This window comes from Atractosteus spatula, chromosome 2 (genome assembly GCF_055471065.1).
Source record: "Atractosteus spatula isolate fAtrSpa1 chromosome 2, fAtrSpa1.hap1, whole genome shotgun sequence".
In the NCBI taxonomy this organism is placed as follows: Eukaryota; Metazoa; Chordata; class Actinopteri; order Semionotiformes; family Lepisosteidae; genus Atractosteus; species Atractosteus spatula.
Genome location: NC_142707.1, coordinates 19,721,706 through 19,740,768, shown reverse-complemented (window position 1 = coordinate 19,740,768; position 19,063 = coordinate 19,721,706). Strand labels below are relative to the sequence as shown.

Here is a 19,063-nt window from a genome sequence, read left to right as displayed (position 1 = left end):
ATTAAGATGGTGCTCTTTTATCGCCAAGAACATTCTGCGTGATATACTGTACTGTATGTGCAAATATCAAGTTTATGATTTGATCTTCTCCATACCCTGACATTCTCCATGTCCTGCCATGATCAATTCATTTTTACATCTTCCCAGCCTTGTGCTTTATAACATGAGATTTGCTGGGGGCTTTTTACACTGTACTGTCATTATTTTCAGAAAACTGGCTTACGTCTCCCTGTCATGCTGGAACTATCTTTATTTGTTGTTCCTTATTCATCCTGATTGACCAAAGTGGTACAAAAATGTGAGTTTGACAGGTGTAAGTTTTACACACACAGGAAGACACTGACTGGTGTTCTAAATGAAAGTGGCGTCTTTAAGGAAGGAATCACCAAGTGGAAGAAAAATTTGATCCTAAAATCTAGTCTAAGTTAAAAAACTTAAAATCTGAAAATGTAGAATGGAATGTAAACTGATAAGATTCTCATTTTCATAAAATGGCTAAACAGCAAGTTAGAATAGCAGAATGGTCTTCTTCATTAACTTTTTTTATGTTTATATTGCAATATTTGAATGCCCTTAGTGTAATAATAAGAACTGTATCTGTGAGGTGTGAGACTGTATTGTTGTCCAAAAGGAATTTGTCCCATATAACAATGGTACTTAAGCAAGCACTATAATTTATAGCATGTCATATTTTCATACTCAGTCCAAAACTGTTGGGCCTCTGCTCCAAACAAGTTCACCTACCAAGGCACCAACCCACACTGTTCTGTGTGCTTAAACATGTGGACACCACACAGCAGAGAAGCACACATACAGTCCACACAGCCTGAAATGAATGTCATCCCTGGTATGACAGAACTAGAGACCATGTTTACTAGTTCACAATTCAGACTCCTGACATTATATAACATGCGTGTGAAGCACCATCAAACATGTACAGTACAACAAAGCAGACAAACAAATACAATCTGTTACCTTGCCTTTGTGCATCATGCAGTGTGTGAGTTGTGCAGAAGAGCACTGGTGCTCTTTCTTATATTTGTTCTTGGTTACTGATATAGAGTTAAATCTTAAAAAAAACAAAGCATACAACCAAATTAAATTTAACAAGTACTTTTTTTCATGATAACAGAATTTTTAAATATTCAGATTATGATCAATTAACACTTAACAGTCCAAATTTTCACATGAATGTTTAATTATTATTATGAATATTATTGATGTTCTGGCTCTTTACGAAGTAATACATGCAGAGATGATTTTTTTATTGTAATATAGAATTCACACTTAAAAAAACATTCATATAAAGTTGTATTAATCTCTGAAGTATCTATGTATTTAACTATTAACTGTGTAACATATACATTGAAGTCTTCAGTGTGAAACAGTACAACACGAAAATCAATATGCAAATAATGTTTACATGCGCCACCTATGGATTATATAATTATGCCCCCGGAAGCAGGGTAGTATAGGAATTTCCGGTGACGTCAGTATGTCTGGACTCCATTAGGGGCTGCAGCTGTTTTGAGAGAAACAACAACAAAAAACGGAGAGACAGCCGAGAGAAACAGAGCATTTTTAGCCGGGTTAAGAGCTCTGAATCCCGGGAACTGACACCTCCTTTCCCATCCCCGGGCCCACCGGCTTCTAACCACGGCCGCTCTCGGCGAGGAAACTCTGGCCTCCGCTTCCTCCTCCTCCGACTCGGACACCGGCGGAGCGTCGCCGCCCCCGCGGAAGAAACACCGAGCCTCGGCGGCGGAGGGAGCAGGAGAGCCCGGGGCTTCGACAGGGACAGCGGGCCTCTCTGCGGTGGTGTTAGGACTTGCAACTTCTCCACATCCTTCTGCGACGCCTGCCATCCACATTAACAGAAACCTCGTTAACAGCAACATTAATAACATGCAGTCCAACGGGGCAGGACAGGGACAAGACCAGGAGCTTTCCTGCCTTACTACCGCACAGAACGGAGAGTCCTCTTCCGCCGGGGGTGCACATTCGAACGGACTGATATCTAGTAGTAACAACGGGAATAATGTCAGTAATAATGGGGCTTCTTCGGGGGTACCTTCTGGGGCCCCAGCCACCTCTAGCGCTGCTGCCTCTGGCTCGGAGGTTGGGGCTACCATGAAGAAAAAGAAAAGGCTCTCGCAGTCTGAGGAAGATGTCATCAGGCTCATAGGGCAACATCTCCATGGGTTAGGCCTTAAGTAAGTAAATTTATTCCAAAACTCCCATTGTACGAAATAATAAAGGATCTAGAAGAAAAATCGACGCAAGAGACACAAATATGTTGGGGGAGGGGGGGGGTTCCATCTTGCACAATGCAGCACCAATATCTTGTGGCCGTTTTGGAAATGGCACTCAAAATCTCTAAAGAGAATGAAGTGTGTACCCAAGAAAGGTATTTGTTCCTGAATGGCTGTGAAAAGTCGCATTACATCACCTGCTTTCTGTCGAAAGATGCACAAGAGACCTTTCGTACAAAGGATATAAGTCATTAACCAAGCCGCAATAACGAGACTGCTTCTTAATCTGAAAATAAGAATTTTGTTTTGAAGGGGATTCGAGCTTTGCAGTGAAATGAGCAGTAACTGCTGCTGACGTTGTCGTATTTTTGTGTAAAGGTACTTTTGCGTTAGATCGTTGTGTCCCAATAATTAAGGAAGTGAAGTTAAACGTCGAAACAGGTTTTGCGGGCAGCTGGAGAAAAAGGCTTTGTCTGCAGGGTCTGTTTGCCTCAGCAATGCTCTATGAAGATGTCATAACATAAACTCGGGTTCCCCGGCTTAAGATGTAAAGTATTATGTTTTCAAAAATGAAAATGATGGTGAATTTGAGGGTCTTTGACTAAGTGGGTGCTTGCTGCTACAGTCAGACTATAATTCAGTTGATTTTTCTGTGGCACGGTGGCCTGGGAGAGGGCGTCATAAGCAGAAATAAACAATTAGCCAGGAAGCTGTCACAATTGTATTTGTTCTATGTTGTGGCAAGTTTCAGAATGTAGGAAGAGTAGGAGTACTGCTCTGTGGTCTTATGATAACCCTTGAATGTATTTTTAACAGCCTTTTAAGCTTCCAGATGTTGGGAAATCTCAATATAACCTGCTCCCTTTGTTTGTTTACAATGTCAATAGGATATTAAGCATTTCACACTCTCTCATGCTAAGTACCGTTTAACATTGTATGAACGTGATCTGTGACCTTGGTTAGAAAGCAGGCATTACAGGATTAAACTGCATACATACTGCATTAAATGCAGTACTTCAGGATAATGTTGACAACAGTCCAAATTGTAGAACAAATCCGATGTTTGTTTTATCTTGATTATGGCAATTATGGATTATGACACTCTTATTAATCCAAGTAATGTCTGGAATTCAAATGTGTTGATTTTTATTTTATTCATCTTAAGTTCAAATGGTTGATGTTATATTCTAATTTATATTAAAAATAAGATATACTTATAAATACTTAAAGGTTTTTGCAATGTGTATATTAAGATTACTGATATGTTTTACCATGGCTGTATAACCAGTGCTCTTTTGAGTGTTAAGAGTGCTGTTTAAATTAGTAGTGGCACTAAAAGGTCTGTATTTGAAGTAAATATTGAAGTCAGACATGGCTCTTATACAAATATAGGTTTGATGGCATTTCACTCACAGGAAAAGGAAACGGTAACTGACTGGAGGAAAATTGAAGTGTTTCTAACTTGTGGAAATCTTTGGGAAATAAAACACTTCATTTTTTTTTCTTTTGATTTCTGAATAAAACAATTGTTTTCCACAGCCAAACAGTTGATCTCTTAATGCAAGAGTCTGGATGCCGTTTGGAGCACCCTGCTGCCACCAAATTCCGCAACCACGTTATGGAAGGGGAGTGGGACAAGGTGATATGTGTTTTAGGATTGATTCTTTTGATTGAATTGTCTTTGCAATGTAGGCAGCATTATCCGTAATTAGGGCAATGGAATGTATGGTAATTAAAGAATCTCTTTGGCAAAAGGCAGCTAGGCCAGTTTTTTTTTTAAAAAAAGGATGCTGCCATAAAGGCAGATTCTGAGCAGTATCTTGATACTGATACATTTTCTACATTAATTCCAATTAAAACTCAAACTGCACTGTAGCGTTGCAGGTTTACATGATTCCATGGTGATGTCAGACATAATTAGTTCTTTATAACTGCTGTAGTGGAAAGTCTGTTTTACTACCCCATGGGTCATGTCCCCAGTCCTATATACAGTATTCTGTATATTCACCACTGCATATAGCAAGTGTAAATATTTGTTTTTTATTCTTCCATTTGTTTTGATTATGGATTTTTTTAGAAAAGCACTACTTCAGAATGAAAATGCTGAACTAACCATTTTTATTTCTTTTGTTCCACAGGCTGAAAATGACCTCAATGAACTGAAGGCATTGATGCATTCTCCTAATGCTATTGTGGTAAGGCAAAAACCAGCTAACGTTTTGACTGAAAGCAGTGTGAAATTCAGGAGTGTTCTGGACTGTACTTTTCTCTTTAGCGCTGGAATGTTTTTTTTAAGGTGTTATTACTAAATAGTTTCAGTACCTAGTATTAAAGGAGGTTGTATAAATATAAATAATATGAATTTAGTAATTTCATTATAAAGGTTGGATATGTTTGCATATCAAGGTCATATCACCACCTTTAAGTATTTACAAAATGCTAGGCCTAAACAAAATTGAGATCTCAATGAAGTTCTGCTCACAACACTGTCCAGACATTCCTCCAGGCTCTTCAGAAAGTCTGGTTGGACACAAAGCCTCTGGACTGTGGGGGAAATTTTGGATTCCATTGCTAGGTTTCCTGTATCTCCTTTCGGCCTGATATACTGGAACAGGGGCAGCTGCATTCGGTTATGGGGCCAACCAAATGTTAAGAGGTGGCTGTTAGACTGCCCACAGTGACAAATGGTCTTGAACTGTGCTACCAACTAATTCCTTACACTAAGGGGGGAGGAGGTGATTGCCTGTTCTCCTTCAGGCTCCTCCTGTACTAGCACTGCACCAGTTCCTACATTCCAGGGATCCTTAGCCACAGCAGGTCTCATGCAACTTTCAACCCTTCCCCAGAGTGACGATCAGGTGACTCTTCATCCTGGCTTAAAGCTCGTGTTGACTAGGGCTTCAAAATACATACTCTTGGTCATGCATAGGATGTGAAAGGTGGACCACTCTTGACAGGTCAGCTTTGATTTTAAGAGTTCAGGTGGGTAGCTGCATCAGCATGCGTAGGCTGCAAAGGAACAAGTAATAGGTTTATTCCATGCTGAAAAAAAGAAGAAAGAAAACAACGTTTCAGCCGTGGAGTCTTCTTCAGGTGTGAGGGTTTGATTTTAAGAGTCTGGCTGCCTGTTTGCTTGGGGCACCCCTCCCTTTGTACAGCCACGCTGCACCTGTTTCCTGTCAGCCCTTTCCGCCATGAGCCCTTGCATTCTGCAATCTCAGCAACGTGGGCTTCCACCCCCCAACTGACTTCTTTCTCATCACTCCCTTGGTCCATCTTGTACCATGCTTTAACACTTAATACGATAATACCACCTCTTTGTGCTCTGCTTTCTCAATGACTGGTTCTAAAAGTAGTATCTGAAAAGGCCTGAAAGTAGTAGCTGCTGGCATAAAGCCATTGGCATCAGTGTCTGCATGGATGTGAGTTATTCCTTCACTCCTCCCACGGGAGGGATGGTGTCGAGCAACCAAGCAGTAGATGTCCAAGCTGAAAGACCTTACTCCCTCAAAGGTCAGATGCTTCCTACTGTCCAGTTAATGGCTATATCTTAGGTAGTTCCACATGTTACCAGTGCTAAGGCTGTTTATTGCTGGTTGTATGAGCAGCTCCCCTGAAACCACTGGTACAGTCCCTTTCAGCAATCACTGTAGACACTTTACTCACCTCTTCTGGCCAGTTTTAATTAATAACTTTTATTACATTTAATTATAGTTACATGTAATATTTAGTTGGTGGGGTCTAAACAAATCTGAGACCTCTAAAAACAATTTTGCTCTGAAAAGTGTCCTATGGAGCTAGAGTGTGTGATTTCTTCTCCACTGGGCTATTCAGGACCTACTGTGGGAGTCTTTGGGCTGTAAGGAAAATACTGGTTCCAGTGCTGGGTTTCCTTTCCACCCTTTTGATTTTAAAATAAATGATACCCCCTGTATTCATTACACATGGGCTATGATTATTTTAATGGGCAAAGTATACTCTATATGTGAAGTGTACAGCATTGTTCTGCTTACAGTTCTGTATATCAAGGTTAGTGTATGTGTATCACTTGCCATTTTTCAGTTGTGCACAGGGTAACCATTTTAAACTTTACATGCTTTAGACTTCCATTTTGTGTCTTTCTTGTTAATCTGTGTAATACAAATTGAAAATAATTTTGTTATGAAACTGAAAGTTTAAGAATTAAAATAACCATTTGATACAACACAGTATGTTACTTTGTGGAAGTGTTTATTTAAAGCTTGATAGAAGGAAATACATCACAAGTTGTGAATAAAAGTGTGAAGTAGAATAATTTGGCTAGTTGAAACATTTGAGAGTAATCATGTAAAATGTGACCTTTACAACACTTTTACTGTTTCTTGTCCTTTTTTTCAGCCTATAAGTGCAATTAGACTTATGTGTTGTCATATTCACCTAACATTTGCGTTTTTCTCACACCTTTATAGTTCTTTTGTACCTTTGGAAGGAGATCCATGTGCCTTTCCACCTAACACCAGTCCGCTTTCCTGAATCGTTCTTAGGCCTTCTGAGAATTAGTATTTTGGAAGATTTGTTTTCTTTTTTAAAATTGATGTGAGGAGGTTACCTCAGTGGCCATTTGGGGTTGTCTGAGTAACCTGTTCATTAGTATAAACATTATATTAATTACCTGCAGAGAGAAGCAGACTACATCTCAATTTCAAAATAACTGAAAGCTAGATTGAATGTGGTAGTTTAAAATTTTTGAAATAGTCATACTATTAATGATAACTATCTTGTTATGCATAGTGGAGCTCCTAAGCTTTGAAATGGTGAGCACCATTGAATTTGGTATTTTCATTTAACATTTTTTTGCTTTGACAAGATTTTAACTTGCTTAAGTACTTATACTTATGTAAATTAATGTGAAACAGCTGGTTTCTATAAAAAAGACCTTGCATGCCATAAGAGTTGTTATATAATATGAGAGGCTTATGAGGGAAGGACATTTGGACAGTCTAATGGTAGTATATTATTAATTCAGGGATCTCATCCAGCTGTTTCTTGAAGGGAGCCAAGGTATAATTGGCTTCAACAACATGGATGGGTAGTTTGCTCGTTTTTCTCTAAACCCTTTATGTAAATAAGTGCCTCACATTCACAAAAATGCACTTCCACAGTGGTTTCCACTTGTTTTCTGCTCATGTTTTACTGTTTAATCTGAAGACGTCAACAGATAACATTGTCATTGCTTTTGAGGTTTTTGAATAATGGGATCAAGTCCCCTTATAGTCCTCTCTTTTCAGGGCTAAAAAGGTTTAGTCTTTCTGTCTCTCGATATAGGATGTTCCTTTAAGTTCTGAAAAGCTTCTGGCTGCTATTTTCTATAGTTTGTTGACCAAATGTGTATTGTAAATATGGATGTGAATAAATGTGATCTGGAATTTAAATACAAAAACTATGGCTTTGTGCAGTATTTTTATGATTAAAATATAACATTATTACAATTTAAGTGAGACTTACCCAATCTATGACTCTTTTTGCTATGTTTTTTTCCCATTTCCATGGGGGTCTGAATAAACTTGGAGGGCACTGTTTGTTACTACCTGCATGCAGTAGTACTTGCATGCACGGTGCTTGTCTGTTAAATTGTTTGCTGTCAAGTGTTTGCCCAGTCATGAGTTTTATCTTAATCTTTTAAAAAAATTTCAGCTTTTTATGGTGTTGTTAATATTGCTTTCTCATCTGATCTGTAAACTTGACTAGTTTACTGTCTATACCAGATCTGGCTTTAGGTCATTGCAAATCGTAGTAATGATGGCAGAGATTATACATTAATTACTTCAACCCAATTTGAGCCTTCACTCCTATTAGTGAAACTCTATTGAACAATTATATGTATCCCTGATTTATACCATCTTTCATTCAATCACAATTTTAAGATATAAAAAGTCATTACAATCTTTGCAGTGCTAATTGGTGTGGCTTACTGATTAACAGTGATGCAATTCATTTTTCTTTCTGTTGAATACGTAACTCTGTTCTGTCCAGACAATAGTATGCTTTTCACTGGAAGAGGGTTATCATGTTTGTATTCCAGTAACAAATTCATAATTGAGGTGCATAGTGTGATTTGTTGTTGTTAGTCTTGCTTTTAAAGACTAGGTTAGATTTATGAACAACTGTAGTTGCTAGTAATCCCTTTATTTAAATTGTGAACATCCAGATATCTATAAAGCATAAATATAGATTAAATACATTAGTGTTGATTGGGGTAGGGTGATAATTAGAATTCCCATACGCGAATACAAATTCTGGGGCATGAATGCTTTGAATAATTTGTTCATTGGCAGAATCCATTAAGTTCTTTTAAAGAATACTGTTGTAAGACACTCCAAATCTAAATAATTTGAAGCTGTCAAAAGGAGATATTCATCTATGGGATTTTCCCATATTCCATTACATGAATGCTGTTAAACAACCTTTATTTGCAAGAAAAACTAAAGGATACCTACACATCACCTCAAATCCAAAAGTTAATATTTTCATTTTACCCATTTTGTGTGTTTTAAAGCAAAGTTTACTAGAAGACAGTGGAAAGGGACATACCAAAGGTACATTAAAATTACATAATGGCATGGTTGCCTTTTCTGTATATTCAAGTAGGTAGCTGCATCAGCATGCGTAGGCTACAAAGGAACAAGTAAAGGTTAATTCCATGCTGAAAAGAGAAGAAAAGAAACTCAGCGTTTCACCTGTTGAGCCTTCTTCGGGTGACACTGAAAAATTTCTGTACATTTACTAAAAGTGGTTTTCATTGAATGAGAATGAAGAAGAATTGACATAACATGGCTACATGTTTTGCATGGTGTAAGACTTCTGCTGATGGAAGATTATTCTCTTTGTACATACTTCAATCACTTTTTGCACAGTTTGATCTATACCTCACTCTGTATTGCCAGTGAAAAATAAAGCCATGGTTAAATAATTACAATCTAAAGAAGATAAAGTATTACTTTGTACTTGAAAGAAACAGGTAGATTTAAATACGTTTAAGTTATTTATCTGGTCATTGTTGTTGATTTAAGTGTTCTTTCTGTTTTAAATACATTTTATTAATCTTTGTAGGGTTTTTCCAAGACAACCCAAGATAACCCAAGATTTTTAAAAGAGAATCCTAAAATGTTTCTTAGAGAAAATGTGAATTGAGAACATGCAGGTATTGTTGAAATGTATGAATGTATTTAAATAGCAGTTCATTCAGATTCCACATTAATATATATCAAGGTTACGGAGTGTTAGCCATCTTTGCTTACCACAGCAAGATTCAGAGTTTAAACAGGCCTTCAGTCTCCAAATCAAGCACCTAAGATTGTGGAAGTGAGTATTCTTTCTCGTGAGAGAGTATCGAAAGTACTCATCCCTTTATGGAAAGTAGCTGAGAATCTTTTGGAGCAGAACCAAAATCTGCGATCATATATATTAAGTTAGCAAGTGAAATAAGTGTTGCAAAGCACTACCAAGTTGAATTAATATTTAATTTTCTTTTTTTTAAAAAGTAAGCTGCAGCATGGAGTGCTCCTATCATGTCCATGAAGAATAAACAGTCTAGTTTTATATTTCATAACAGCTTTTCCCACACCTTAACCATTTATATCTATACACACTACACAGTGATGTTTTTTTACATCCATGTATTATTTACAGTGTAATTGTAAGAGGCCAGACTTTTTAGATCGTATATTGGTGGCCAAGCTTAGTCTTTCAGATGCACAGATTTTTTAAATTAAATTGTTACATGTGAAATAGTAGTCAATTAAGACATTTGTTCAGTTTTGAAAGTTAGTACATAGTTTGTAGGAGCCCCTGTGGCTCTTGAGAACCCACTGGAATCACCTGGAGAAACTCCTTTACAAATATTTTTTCCTTGCACAAGACCATGAAGTGAACAGATGGTTTTTGCGCTTTTTTGTTGGGCGTATGTTCATGACTTCAGTGACCATCCCTGGACTTCCTGCCAGATGGTTTAGTCACAAGTTCACTTGCGGTCATCTTAATTTCAGCCTGTAAAAAACAGCAGAGCTTTTTTTAAATGGATTTGGATTCACTTTTTTTGGCAAGGTAGTCCTCCCCCAAAACCCTTTTTATGGCAGGAAGAGACATTAATTATATTGGGTTGATCATCTGTAAAGAATGGTGCCTATTTCTAATGAATGTCTAGAAGCTGCAAAGAAGGGGATAGAGAGCCTCACCCCTGGATATATAATTGAATGTGCAGATAATATACTAGGCAGTATTACCCCTGTATGTACAGTGCCTTGCAGAAATATCTACCCTCTGCCAATAATGCCACATGAGGACTTTACCCAGTCAAGAACATTCATTCTTGTCATACCACTTCACTTTGACCTTATGCTTCTATTTGATGTCATGCATGAATGTGAATCCTTTGTGATTCTTGGGTAACTAAAAACAACAGTACCTCCTGATGAGAAGCAGCAGGCATTTATTATGACATGACCTTTCTTGACACCTGTGATGCCTGCTTTGATGAAGGGTGCTTCTTGCCACTCAGTCGTACAGGTCAGATTTGTGGTTATTGTAATCGTAGGAAGTGATTCCCATCTCAGATATTGAACATTGCTGATCTTAGTCAGTGTTGGTTTAACATTGGGATCCATAATCAGTGTTCTGTTTGCATGGCTGTTCAGTTTGGATCTGCGGCCAGATGTAGGTAACTAGAATCTGGCTGTTATGATGCACATTCCACATGTATGATGGTATGACGCGCATTCTGCTTGTCCTTGATGGACATCATTGTACTCAAAGGAATAAGTAAAATTCTCCAGATCTATCTACTTTACTTTATGAAGTTTTACTTTACAAGTTTAACCACTTTAGTTGTGCACAAAGACCATTGCACTAATTTTATGGACTATCAAACTTGTTTTGCACCTGAACATAGCAAAAAGGTCAAACGCATACGCATTAGAAAGTTGTCTTAATTTTCCAATTAAGGTGCTAGAATTCTATGGCTTATAAACGTCTATGTATGTATAGCACAGTCTTGTTCTAAATTTTGTCCTTCTGGTGTGGTATTAATTTTTTGTCTCATGTTAATGACCAATTCAGTTAATGATCTATTAGAAATATCACGGCTTAAACACTTTTATAATGTGGTCCTCTGGGTTTTAGGTACTGTTATTGGACCTATTTTTTTTCTTATGACATTGAGCAGGACCAGGCAAGTAAAAAAAAAAAGTTACTATCTCAAAAGAAGTGAGGGTGTGCATTTCTCTGATAGATGATATATGTGCCTCCAAACATGTGTGCATTATCTTTTCTAACCAGTTGTGAACTAAAGAATTGTAGAAGCAACTTTAAATTAATTTTTGAATATTCATTTTGTATAGCAGTTGATGGCAATTGTTAAAAATCTGCTTGAAACAATCTAGCAATACTAAGCAGAATATGAATGGTGGATGTCTCTGGTTTTCACATAGTGAATCTTTTTTTTATGGATTAGTTATAATTTATACATTTTCATTACAATTTTGTAGCACTGCCTTTCGACCAGTAAGCGATTGCAAATTTCCAGATAAATAAAATAAGAAGTCAGGTTATATTTGAAAATGGTTTGTAGGGCAACATTGTAGCTTTTGAAAATAGTGCTGTTTTGATTACCAAATGCAGAAAATGCTTCTAAATTGAGATAGATAGTTTCCAAATGATATCAAAAGATGCTGTACAAACATTCTGCCTCCCAATTTTGTGTTTTGTAGAGCGGGGGTGCCCAGCCTTTTTTAGAGGAGTGATCTACTTTAATCCACAACCTACCTAATGTGATCTACCATTCAGTGAAGCAATGGTCACTTAATAAATAACCCACCAACCTGACATTGTAGGCCTATGCATCATTTAATTAAAAGCATAACAACTCAACCATGTTTTATAATGTATAAAAAAGAAATGGTAAAATGAACAGTACTTACCTAATGCCCTCGCTGACACTGAGCGTTGTCGACTAGTTTTTCATAGGCAGGATTGTAGCTGCTGGTTGCGCATCTCAAGCAGGCCTCCATGTGGTCGTCAGTAAGAGTTGAACGGAATGAGAGAACGCTGACTCACAGACATAGGTTGTCCCAAAGAATGCAGTCATCTGAGCAGCACATGCTCTCAGGTTGGGGTACTTGTCTTCTGCAAGTAAGTTCCAAGAATCTCCCCGAATGTGCTTCTTAACTCTTGATTTCAGCACAATGTCATTCTGCAGGGCCAGAATTTCACTTTCCCTCCAAGTGAAAAAGAGGTGCAATTTTGGAGGCAATGTCATCTACTGCAATTTCTGTGCCAAATGGGAAACGCATGAATGCCGAAAGGGGTTCAAGCATTGTGAAGTCATTGAAACGCCTGTCGAATTCGGCTGCAATGCTTTCTATTTGCTCTGTATATCTCACACAGTTCACCTGCACACGTTTTGCCCTGATGCTCAGTTTCTGAGCGCATATTTTCAAAATTCTGCAGATCATTGCGCTGCAGTTTGGAGGATAGGAGGTGTAATTTTCCCTTAAAAGTGTTAGAGCTGATCATGTCCATTATATTTTTGTTAAGGTTGAACTTGTTTAGCATGTTTGTCAAGTCAGTTAAGAACGCTAAATCTAGGAGCCATTGGTCATCTAAAAGCTGCTTGTATTCAAACTTAGAAAAAATCAAAAACTTAACTCAGGCAGCAGTTCTCTAAATTGCTGCAAAATTTACTTCTGCTTAGCCATCTAATGTCCGTGGGCAGCAAAAGGTCCACGTGTTCTGCATCCCTTTCCTCTAAGTGCAGAAAAGCCATCTGTGAAGACTTCTAGCACGGATTGAGCATACAGTCTTCATTGCAACATCCATAACTTACTTCATGTTTAATGTTTTTCACACACAAAGCTTGCTGGTGGAGTATGTAGTGATAGTTGAAAAAGTCAAGAAACCTGTTGCTATCTTTATTAAAGTGCAATGAATCCATTTGTTCGACCCGTCATTGCCAGTGAGCCATCAGTCATGATCGAACCCAATTTAGAGAGTGGTAGCTGCATTTTATCCATAAATTCTGTGAACGCTTGGAAAATATCCTGCCCCCTAGTTTGCCCCTTGAGTGACAATATTGTCAGCAGTTCCTCTCATGAACTAATGTCTTTGAAAACCTTTTGGATAAAGATGCACAACTGTGCCATGTCCACCATGTCCATGGATTCGTCAAATTGAAGGGAAAAATCCCTGCGCCGATTGTCTGCTCTTAGTTGGTCTTTCAGATCCGCGGCTATTCCCTCACTTCTCCGTGTCACCGTATTTCTGGATAACTGCATGTCCTGAATAACAGACATTATTTCCGACTTGTTTTTGAAGCCATCAAACGATGAGTCGGCTGCTTCTAGAAATGCCTCTTTTATGATTTCTCCATCACCGAAACGTTTTTTTCGTTTTGTAAGCAGAGGGCTCACCCAATAAGATACTGGAGTTGCGGCCTTTACTTTTGTGGTAGTCTCAGGAAAATGGCCTGTTGAGCTAACAACTCATATTTCAGTTCACCGACCTTTCTTTTACGAAGCTCACTTGTAGCTGGATAATCCCTCTCATACGTTTTATACATAGAACGATAGTGCCATTTGACATTGCCTCTTTTTGGCATAGAAATGGATTGCTTGCATATCAGATATATGCATTTGCCGTTAGTCATTGTAAAAAAGAATTCCTCCTACCATTCTTGATGAAAGTGGTAGATTTTTGCTCTCTACGAACTTGTTCCTGCACCTGCACTCATTTTGATTTTCTGCAACAGTCTTTGTAGGTTTAATAACACGCTACATAGGCCAGCTTCTGTGTGAACAACTTGTTGATAGCGTGGGCTTTCATGTTGCTATGGTAATATACGATTTTCAAAAGATACCAGCATATCACGTCATTGGGAAGCATTCCTTGACAAAATAGAGGAAAGTGGACAGAAAAACTAAACACTTTATAACGTAACTTGTTTAGTTTAATAAACTGTGTAAAATCTGTAAAAGATGTATCCAAAAGCAGATCTACCAGCAGCTGCTTCACGATCCACTAGTAGCTCGTAATCGACTGGCTGGGCACCCCTGCTGTAGAGATTATACTACTAAAATATATAAGATTGGTTGTTCTGTGGAAAAAGGGCTGTGCGTGTAACTGACCTGGTTTGCAGCCGGTATTGATGTAATTTGTGCTGTGAAAATACCTTGTTTAGACCTGAAATACTGACCATCTCCAGAAGTGATTCCTAACAATATTATCATGGAGCTTTTTTTTTATCATGCATCAGGAAGTTAGGAGATATTGAAAGGGTCAGGAGGTATTAATCTGTTATAATGTGCAAATGATCTAATTAATCAATCTGAATTTTGATAAATATTGCCATCAACAATATGGCTTGATACCTAGAAACTCCTGCTTCGCTATGTGTAAGGTAATGACTATAGCTATCCATTTTAAATGCACCTCTCTCTAGGCTGCATTTAAGTATTCTGATTTGTTTTCCACTCTTGTTTCTGGAGACCTGAAGAATGATTTGTCTTTGAAGACATTGAATATCTCCCTAGGTCCTCTTAGTCTTCACCGTTGAGGGGACTACATTAGAGTATAGGCTTGTACTAATACATTGTACAATTTTAACATTCCCCTATTTAATTTATACATTTTTACACATCCTAATGTTGATTGCCTTTTTTGTATCCCCACAGTGTTTGTGGACATTTTAGTCTTGAGGCTTTCTCATAAGTAGTCTTGATAGCCTTTTCTTCTATTATGCACTTGTCTACTTTAAATTTCTATTGCAAGGTGTCTCCCAGGTCTTGAATTTGGTCAGTCTCATTCAAAATAAAGCCAACTTAAAATAATTTTGTATCGTAGGAATGTGAGAGTTTACCATTGGAGGGAAAAGAAATACGCAGCACGTTTTGAAATCTTTTCCAAACCAGCTAACTAAAATCTGCAACATCCATTGGCATTCAATAATCAAAACGGCACAATTTAGAATGTTTTAGCTCCAAACTGTTGTCTTCGATTTAATGTTCCAGTTTAATGTGCTCTTCTCTGTAATATGCAGTGTTTGTTTTTGACTTGAACTCAACAGATCTATTCTGGGAATTGAGTGGTATGTTGAAGTGGGCCTTGTTGAAATACCATGTTCATCTTTTAAATTTAAAAATACTAAAAGGTTTTTCATGTCTCTTAATAGCTGCAGAAAAATAGTTTTTCTTGCATTTCTTTGTTATATTACTGTACTGGACATCCTGGGAGTGAATTGTAAACAAAGGTTTAGAAGGTGACTGTGATATGCTTTTACTGTCTGTAAGGGTTGCTTCCTGTCTAGTGGGGGAAGGGGAGCAAGGGAGTAGGAAGTGACATAGAGTGTCTGAGCTCTGTACTGTTTTCCCTGCTGCAGTAGGCAGCTGGCTAAATATATACAGGCATCAAGCTCCCTTTTCACCAGGGGGCTGTTTATTAGTTTTCTGTTATTTTGGACAGAAAATGGGTAAAATTCCTTATTAAACAAAAGAGCTGATAATCTTGGTTTTATGCATGCATTACAGTATTTTCAGAAATCTGAGTTTTTTTATAGCCTTCAATTTTATGTAGCTAAAGACTATTTTCTGTCATGGTATCTTTCTTCACTTCATTAAAATATACTAAATTGATAGATGTATAGACTTAATGTTCATCTGAGAGTAATGATTTCTATACCCAGTACAAGAGTATTGATTCAATATTTGTTATTTTTTAAAGATTATGCATACCTTTGCAAGTCTCCCTGAAGAGTATATTGTGCTCAGCTAAGTAAATAAAATAATTAATGGAAATCTTGCAGTATGTAATATTTTTGTACTGCATATGAAGCTCAGTTCAGGAAAGCTAAATCATATTGCATATAAGTTTGGTCTATTTCAGATTTTATGAGCACCAGTCACTCCGATGCACCAGAAGAGCAATATTTCTTTGAAGGTATATACACAAAATAAGAGTTTGGAAATGATGGGTTGCTAGCAGCTATTATAATTTAAAATTTGGAGTAACTGCACATTTATTTCCCATCTGCGATAACTTAAGAATTTTTGCAGATAAGATCCGTACCATAATTATTTGCTCTTAAACGTGCAGGTAAAAATGTTTGTAGTAATTTATAGCTGGGGCAAAAAAGACAGGGGTCCAAGGCCATTACAGATCAATTTTGCTTTAGCATACTACATTATTGTATTTGTAATGTTTCAGACTTAAGTTATATGCTTCCCTTTATTCCTGTCTTGTAAAAGGCCTTATTTCAGAATCTTAAGACATCTATAATATGTTTGTTTCCATATATCTGCCATGCATTATTTTCTCTACTGGTGTGGCTGGTTTGGAGCTAGCTAGCTTGACCCTCCTTGCGCCAAGGCAGTAAAAGTATTCCTGCTTTTCTGCCCAGGCATGACCAAATTCACAAGTTCTTGTCACACGTCAACAAGACACAAAGGTTAAGGAGAGTGTATAGCAGTCCTATCTAAAGACACTCATTGCAGAACTAGGGCTGTTGTGGATGCTCCTCACACGAGATGCTGAAATGGAGGTGTTATTGCTCGTTTATTTCCTGTTAATAGTTTAGTGTATGGCTTTTTGTAATCAAACATACATTCATAATTAAATCAATACTTTAATATTGGCGTTTAATTAATGCATAGGACAAACCCTAAACCTTAACACTAGTTAATACTATGTATCAGATTGCAGTGAATGAATGAGGAGAATGTGAAGTTTGTTAGATATCTTTAATATTGTAATTAAAGTACTTTCCACTGACTAAGATAAAATTGGTCACCGTTGTCTACACATACATTCTGTTCTCAGCTTATTTGCTTTTTAACAGATTTGATAAAAGGCATCACCTTAATCAATATTAAGACCATTAATATGATGACGTGATGACTATGATGAAAAGTAGGAGGTCTCGTCATCTGTAATGTCCTGAATCTTCCCACTGAACACCAGGTTTATGTATTAAAGGAATGGCAAGATCAGATTCATGCCAGGTAGACACCAAGATACACAAATCTCAGCATTAAATCAAAAAGACAAAGGACACACTAAGATAAACATTTGATCATAAACCCATATAGTGCAGAATAACTATTTTACAGTTTAAGGTAATTAAAACCCATCTTGACTTCTAATGACAGAAATAGATAAGGATCAGAATAGTGATATAACAGTCTTATGACCATCACATTGGAAGTAACTCTTCAATGTCCATAGGTATCTTGTAAAGCAAAGGAGGGAGCTATTTGTGGCAAAATGTCAGATAACTAAGGAGTGATGCATCAGTGCCTAGCAATTTAAGGATTGTGTACACCATAGCCATTTTGGACATGTCTGATATATGTCACTTCATTTATGTCTCTGTTGCAGGCAAATCTGCAGTCTACACTGGCAGTGTAAGCAAAACATCAGCAGGTTGTCTGTGCTATGGTATTGACAAAGACATGGAGAAGCTCAGGAGCTTGTGTAATTATACTTTAGGTAGTAGAACAGGATATGCTTTGGAAATTGAAATAGTGTATGTTACCAGCAGTCTGGATTGTTGTCCACTGTTCTAAACTAATATTCTTTGCTCTCACCTACTACTCTTGATTATTAATCTAATTTTGGCTTTTCAAAGCAGCAGAAATGCACCAGGTTGTATGTTTGTGCTGTGGTTAAAAAACGTTGGCTCTCAACATTTGAATGTTGAGCACATGCACATTTCTGAAAACTGATTTAAACCTTCAATGCAAAGTATTTTGTGCAGGATTCAAATTCCAGTTCCTTTTGTTAAAGCAAACAATAGTATACAGTGATTACTTTGGAAGTAAAGAATACCACAGAATGTGACACAAATTCTCTACATGTTACAGTTAGAATGTGAAATTAATTCAATCTAAATATTTAACCAAGATTTCACATTTAGTTAGAAATCTTGCATTCTTAATTCAACATGTGAGCACATGTGAAAAATGTATTGGTCTCATAACTCATTAAATGTTTCTGATGGATGTCGGATAAAGACTTCAACTCCACAGAACAGCTTTAAGTGTCAGCATCCTCGTGTAAAACTGAAAATAGCTCATAATTTATGTATTACAACTGTGGAACTTTGCAACCTTCTAGCCTCTAAGTTATCTTTCCCTCAGCTGTTTTACTACCTTAATTTCTGATTCATGCCACTAGTAGTGCCACACACTACAATGTTTTTTTGGCTTGTCTGAGATGATACAGACTGGTGCATGGTGTTGGGTATCTCTAAATTGTGAAAGCAGATGACTATGTACACAACCAAAGAGGAATGTATTTACTGTAATTAATTATATAACTGGAACTAGTATTGCTTTTATTTTAGCATAATAAACTGAGCAATGAAGTTTACAGGCAAATTGCTAAAGATCAGAATGGATGGAGTTAAATACCAACAGCTGGAGTACTTCCAGTGTTAACCACAAATGATAATGACTAATTGATAATGCTGTGTCCCACCTTTGAAATGTTATTTAGCTCTTTGTAACAAACTTTGAGTGATCATAGATAAAAAAAAAACCAATGTGAGTGGAGTTTTAATAGGAGGTTGTTTATAGTATTGCAGTCCATCGTTTTTCTTAGAAAATGGTTAAATACTTTACTGGGGTAACTAAACTGATCACTGTGGATTTATTAAGGTTATCTAGAGTTGGGCCTGGGGTTGTCCCTCAAGAAGTGGGCTTGAAGAACACCAATCCATAATATGCATTTTGTGTCATTGTATAACAGGACATTTTCTAAAAACTTATGAATGCACTTGAACAGATTTA

The 19,063-nt window shown here is 37.2% G+C and overlaps 1 protein-coding gene across 4 annotated transcripts in view; it reads left to right on the top strand.

The window, feature by feature from the left end:
- The first annotated feature begins 1,460 nt into the window (after nt 1-1,460).
- wdr26a (WD repeat domain 26a) overlaps nt 1,461-19,063 on the top strand; it is a 52,976-nt gene continuing 35,373 nt past the window's right edge. For 2 of the 4 annotated variants that reach the window (XM_088909591.1, XM_088909592.1), the window contains exons 1-3: nt 1,461-2,213; nt 3,792-3,891; nt 4,391-4,447. In XM_088909591.1, coding sequence (XP_088765717.1) covers nt 1,906-2,213; nt 3,792-3,891; nt 4,391-4,447 — 465 coding nt within the window. In that variant the 5' untranslated portion in view covers nt 1,461-1,905. The remainder of the gene's footprint in view (nt 2,214-3,791; nt 3,892-4,390; nt 4,448-19,063) is intronic. The other 2 variants (XM_088909593.1, XM_088909595.1) reach the window with 1 other exon arrangement.